The sequence below is a fragment of the Telmatherina bonti genome, assembly GCF_933228915.1.
Source record: "Telmatherina bonti genome assembly, chromosome: 4".
NCBI lineage: Eukaryota > Metazoa > Chordata > Actinopteri > Atheriniformes > Telmatherinidae > Telmatherina > Telmatherina bonti.
Window position 1 is genome coordinate 18,561,221 of NC_136622.1, and position 6,433 is coordinate 18,567,653.

The 6,433-nt window shown below is 37.2% G+C and overlaps 1 protein-coding gene across 1 annotated transcript; it reads right to left on the reverse strand.

Moving 5' to 3' along the window:
• Window positions 1-394: 394 nt before the first annotated feature.
• On the reverse strand, window positions 395-4,979 carry tprg1l (tumor protein p63 regulated 1-like). Its single transcript, XM_079238751.1, has 6 exons — window positions 4,606-4,979; window positions 4,331-4,422; window positions 4,164-4,214; window positions 3,385-3,510; window positions 2,903-3,056; window positions 395-2,315 (listed from the first exon to the last, which is right to left on the reverse strand). The coding sequence occupies exons 1-6, from the start codon at window positions 4,831-4,833 to the stop codon at window positions 2,121-2,123; spliced, it is 846 nt and encodes a 281-aa protein (XP_079094877.1). The 5' UTR covers window positions 4,834-4,979; the 3' UTR covers window positions 395-2,120.
• Window positions 4,980-6,433: the final 1,454 nt, after the last annotated feature.

Sequence of the window (6,433 nt, forward strand, 5' to 3'; positions counted from 1 at the left end):
TGTCAAGATGTGAAAGTTAAAATCAGATGACCTTCCCACTACGAAAGTCATTGCAATAAATATCTTTCTTTTTTTTCTTTTTTAGTATTTATAGATACAAAGCACTCAAGTGGAATTCAAATTTTTTAGATGTCAGAATATTATTTGTGTAGCATTTTGTTTCTTTCTACTGAATTGTCTAAATATTTGGAATAAAGTTTTTCATGAATAATGTTCCACAGAGTTGACTGTATATACGATATATATATATATATATATATATATATATATATATATATATATATATATATATATATAAAAAACTGTCCATTCTGTTATTGCTAAATTAAATAATTGCATAAAACAAACCCTCAACTTTAATCAGTTTGAAATTGTTATAAAAACAACCATGAGACGTGTTTTCTGTTTTTAATTGGTCATTTTAAAGCAATTTCCATAGCACAAATTGCATCATTTTTTACCTTCTTGCAGAACAAAACAGCTGGTACGCGTAATAAACTATGTAAGAATTTAAAAAATGAAATTAATAGGTAGTAAACCACATTATCGGCCCAAAGCAATCTCTTTGTTTGGAAGCTTTAGGCATGTCCATACATAAAAACCCTTCCACACCGTTTTACCTACTTAGAGTTATGCAGAGCTGTGTGCCGTCATGCCTGTGTTCTATGCAAGCACAGCACTGCATCTTTAACACACAGATTTGCTGTTTTCATCACATTTATTATGTTCCATTGTGCATGTTGTGCTACCAGTATGAAGAGGATAAAACAATTCGTTTGTGATTTTTAACAGGGTCTTTATCTTCCTCAAAAAATATTACAAAACTGGCAATTAAATGCTTTTCTATTATCATTTATGAGTTAATTTCATCAGAAAATGTGCTGATAAATAAAACAACCACTTTTACTCAGGATACTCTTTAAAAAAACAAAAAACAACTGTCATGCAAACTCAACGTGCAAGAAACATGCAGACGACCAGACAGAGTTGTTGTGGGACAGAATTTGTTGCCATGGTTCAACATGACAATAAGGTTTGGAACCTTTGGCTGGACAATAATGTGTTGATTTAGGAAAGAAATTACCTAAATCCTACTCATAACAAACACACCTTGCATGACCTAATGTATAGCTTTATCTGCACGTTTTTTGTACTGAAGACCCACCTAGTATCCTCCCCTTCTCCATCCTTACTGCAGCTGATTTCAAATGTGTAACTAACAATAAACAAAGTTGCAGGACCATTAAGGCAACTTGCAAACCAAACTGACAGTCTACAGTCACACTGCATAAAATATCTGACATACAAAAACAAAACTGTCATACTATCTAGTGCAGTTTTACAGTTGGCACCGCAGCTCCCTACATCGAGCCAAGAAAAGTAAATATGAACATCTGATTTTTTTCCATTTCCACTAAACAAGTTTCATTAATAAATGAAAAGTGCATTCTATTTGTTAGCTTCTCTATTGTCCTCTATTGGCTGTTTATTACAATCATCATATGATGCTGCAGCCATGCTGTAGCTAATGTGGATGCTAAATAATAAACAACAATCAATATCACTCTGTTTATCTGCTGCGGTTCCATTTTGCGAGGCTACCAAAAATATCTAATGTAAATAATGCAACCTTTCGCTTCAAAACAATAACATGTAACAAGCAGGGCACCATTTTTCTGATCTGATCTTATTGGCTCACTACTCTTTTCCGACTTGTCTTTTCTTGTTGAAAAATGTGCACGGCGTATTCTTTATTTAACCCTGAAATTCTCACTCCTCAGTTAAAATCTAAATGTCACATTAGTTTAAATCCAAACTGCTGTAGCATTTATCTCCATAAACATATTACGTAAGGCTGGGGTAGATCTGTGTTTTAGCTCTTGAAGGGATCTCAGAGCACAAGCAAAAAGAACAAAAATCAAATGAGTCGACAGTCTGTACAGCGCTGTTCACCATTTACCTACAGCGGGCTTAATGCTTGTCTTACACCGACTGAAGGAGGTGTGGACATGTCATGGGTTCAACTTACACAAATAGACAAGTTACACATTACACTGCAGCTCCTGTCAGACAGTGCAGTGAAACAGACATATGGGCCGGACTACTCAGAAACTTTCAATTTAGAAGCCAATCTTGCCACGGGTCATGGAGTAGCCTAGCTTGGCTTCGTTGTTGATGAAGGACATAATGCCCAGATAGGTCTCAATGAGGAGGGGTCTTTCAAGGATCAGGACGCCGTTAGCCCTGCCAGGAATGGGGTTCTCCTTATGGGCTTTCTTCACCGCCTGCACTAGCTGGGTTCTGAAGTTATCCAACTTGGGAGGGTGGAGAAAAATAAACATTAAATACAGGCAGTCCTTCATGCATTTATTTATTTTTTACTCATTTTTAATATACAGCTTATTTCTTTTTTTAAATTAGGACTAAATTCTTAAAGTGAAATTGTGTAAAACGGCTCCTCCAAGTAGAATAATGAACTCAACCGATACTATCCTGTACATAAGTAAGCAATCTGAATGCACAAAACAACCCGAGAAAACCTCCCCAAGTGCTGCCGTTGCCTTGTCAATAAGTAAACAAAAAACGAGGCTGTTTATGCACAAAAGCTCTGCTTCACATTTATAAGTTCTCTGAAAAACCATCCTTGTTTAGGAGAATGAATGATGCCATTAAAGCAGCAATCACTCTTGTCTGATGTTGGCCTGTGACTGCTGGAGCTGTTTTTGTAGCTTTTAAATGCATGAAAGCGCTGCTCTACCATTGTTGCCATTTGTTGCCTTTTAACTTACACATCAGGTTTTAAATGTTAACATGTTTTCCACAGTTAAATAATCTTGACAATTTCCTCATTACAATATGAATCACTAATATTTGCAGTTTTACTAAGCAGAAGGGATCGTACCTGGCAGAGAGAGGCCACCTTCTCATCAGCACGGGCCATAGTGTGCTCTGTAAAGGTGGCATAGGGCATGTCTGTGGACCAGGGGTTCCAGCGATTAAGGAATGAAGCTCGGGGACGTTTGTCCCACTGCACACGAATCCCATAGCCGTCTCTTCTGCAAGACAACGCAAAGTCAAGAAGCAGAACCATTTCTGCTGGTGAGTACAAGCTCACCAAAGCACCACAACAAAGCAATGCTTCATGTTTCTTCAAATACTTGTTTATAATCTTTGTGTTTTCTCATGGTTTCTTTCCTCTGATCATTTTGCAAACATTTTGTAACATGACTTAACTATCATATCAAAAACAATGCATTACTAACAATTTACCACTTAGTAACAAAACCAGAGCTGCAGTCTTTTGGCAAGTACTTTGCTACTGCATACTAGTAAACTTGGGGTTAATAACACTTTGCTATTGGTGGGCTAAATGTGTTGACCTACTTGTTCAGGGATTTGGGTGGGAATTCAAACTCGCCCACAGAGATGGTGTCCACAGCGTTGAGAGAGATCCTTACAACTTGCTGACACATCAAATTAATGAAATCATATTTGCAGACCAGCAGAGACCTGCACACAAAAACAGTCTGTATGTTCTCAATCACCTTAGTTAAACAAAACAGAAATAAAAAAATTAAAAAAAAGGGGGGGGGGGGGGGGGGTCATATACATAACTAATCTTTTGTTAACTAAGACACGTTATTTAATACACAACTTAACGCGAAATAAATGTCACAAATGACTGATTCTTACCATTAACTTAATATCAACTGTAGATTTATGTGTTAACATTTATCCTGAATAAATCACTTGAGAATGAATATTTATTCACTGTAATTTCATACATTAATTCATATGCTCTCAAATGAGCTGATTTCCACAAATATTAACCTCATCCACACACTTCAGTTTATTCTGAGGTGTGGTGCTTCTTCTGATCAGTATTCACTTAGTGAAGAGTGTTTTTACATATTTAGAAGGTAAAACATTAGGTGAAGTTCTTTTCATAGATAATCTCAAACTTGGGATGACAGGTAGTCAATAATCTGTCATTAGGTGATTTACTCAGTGTGACGTAATTATGACTTGATTGTTAGTTAATGGCTACAAATGGGAAATATATCCTCAATTAATTCAATTTAAATCGTTATAAGCAATATAGAAATCGAGGATAATCAGATTTGTGTCTTTGCTACACAGTGTTATCTTTAATGCCCACTCACCTGTCTGTTATAAGCACCAGTCTCTCCTTCTCATTGTTCCAGTGGTCAATTCTGTGGAAGTCACATGACAAGTTTATCCTTTTTAACAACCTTAATAAAAGCTCAGATGAAATCAGATGTGCTTGTATCCTTTATTGCATCTTATTTCAGGCTGATGACATACTCACTCTGCCAGCAGCCAGACGCTGAGCACCTCCCCGTCCTCAGATGGGAGCGCCACAGTCCGGATGTCGCTCACTGCCTGCTCAATGGTACCTGGCTGAGATCAGCATCACATCACCGCCAAGCATCAGCATCATCTCACAGACGCCAGCGTCACTTTGATGTATTACTGTCGTTTTCAGTCCACTGCACGGATTCTTTTAAACGTGGTGGCATGATGGGAGTATTGGCAAAGGGTTGTTTTCTTGTAGAATTAGGGACATGAACACGAACAACTCACCCTGAAAACGAAGTAGTCCTTCACTTTGGCTTGCATCGTGGGGTTGTGCACATGGAAAGGTGTGAGCGTTTGCAGCGGGGGGCAGCAGGCCACTGAAGCTGCGTGTCCGAGGCTTCGGCCGGCCTCCGGCGGCGTGAAGGCGACCTCAACCCCCTCTTCGGTTTCTGCAGGGTGGAGAACCGCAACACCCGGACTCTCCGGCTCCATCGTGTCGTTCAGCTGAAGCATGGCGGAGCATACGATATTCGAGAAGCCTCTCGACTATTTTCGCCCGCTTTTAGATGAGAAAACTCCTTTCTAAAGACGCAGACTCTCCCATTGCGCAGAAATAATATTTTGGTAGTGGGGGTAAGGAGGAAGCAGTTCCTCCTTGCTTCACTTCCCCCTTCTGATTCCCTTCCTCTTAAAGCGACATTCATCCAGCTAATTGTAGAAACAGGTGTTTGGAGGGGACGATGGGTTTTTTTTTTTAGATTGGTTAAAATACTTCAACTCGTAATGATGTTGTGGTTAAATATACGGTTATATATCTTTTTTTGTTTTCAGTTGTCAGCTGACACTTGAACTCCTTTCTCACGAACAGTCTCCAAGGTTACCGAGGCAGAAGAAATCTGCTTCTGTATAACTTTATTATTACGGCATTGAAAAAAAATGACTGGGGTGAACTGACAAGAAGTTCTTAATTAATAAACCTAAACGTATTTTATGACAAAACATAATTTTAAACCAGCTTAAAAAACAAACAAACTGATTTCAAAGGACCATTTGGCCACCATAACAATGGTTGGTTTATAAACTTGTGTTCACCTGGTAGCCGATTTGTCTTTTTACCCAACTAATATGCAATTAAGGGAAGGATTTCTAACAGATTTGGAGCTAAAACCGACTACTACACAGACTTTTATTCATTTATTCTCAGCGAGGTTTGAAAAGTAGCCTAGCTACCATAATTTTTGTTTCCTGTTTTAATTTTAAATCATGCTTCTTATTGTTATGTTTTAATATTTTTTTGTGAAGCACTTTGAATCACCCAGTTGTTGAATTATGCTGTACAAATAAACTTGCCTTGTCCTTTCTTGTTCAGACTGATTATACTGTGTCGCCAGAATATCACGTGTTGAACTATTTTTGTACATAACACATCATTCTCTAGTTTGTGGTTACACATTAGTTTGTCAGTAGTTTCTCATAAACCTAATTTATCAGACATTTTTGTAAAAACGGAATGACATTAAATGTTCTTTTTTATAAGTGATAGAGAGGGAGAGGCATACATCAAGTCAAATATAAAGAAAAGCTAATTTTCACGAGCAAAAAGACATTGAGAAATAATTTAAAATGCATGCTCTTGTTTTAGATTGCTACTGATGACAATTTTGATCTATTGGTTTGTGTCAGAGACCACCAGTAATGGACAATAGATTAATAATATTAGAACGCCAATAGTCAACTATTGTGTTAACTTAATGTTTGACATCATTAAACATAATCCCAAAAGGAAACAAATAAAACTATATGCTGACATGAAGTGTTTATATAGCAATAATTGCGGCATTGCAGCAAAGTTGGACTGACGAAGTGCACAACACCCCCTCTAGTGGTAATACTCAGTAACTTCATTGCAGATAGTTATAAAATACTTCAGTAGTAAGTTGAATATACGTGTACATAAAGACTAAAAGACAATTATAGGTGTCAGAAGATAGTGTTTTGCAACTAGTAATCACCAAACAAAATCAGCATGAGTTTTTTTTTTATGACTTATTGAGTTCATTCACTGTATTATTTGTTTGATTTATTGCATTATTATTTGCAATATGACTAGGTA

Bases quoted from the DNA above. Each gene is read 5' to 3' on its own strand.
- tprg1l (XM_079238751.1), bottom strand. From the start codon at position 4,833: ATGCTTCAGCTGAACGACACGATGGAGCCGGAGAGTCCGGGTGTTGCG. The intron at 4,215-4,330 runs GTGAGTATGTCA...TGACTTCCACAG, and splicing joins AGCGTCTGGCTGCTGGCAGA to AATTGACCACTGGAACAATG. The intron at 3,511-4,163 runs GTGAGTGGGCAT...TTTTGTGTGCAG, and splicing joins CTGGTGCTTATAACAGACAG to GTCTCTGCTGGTCTGCAAAT.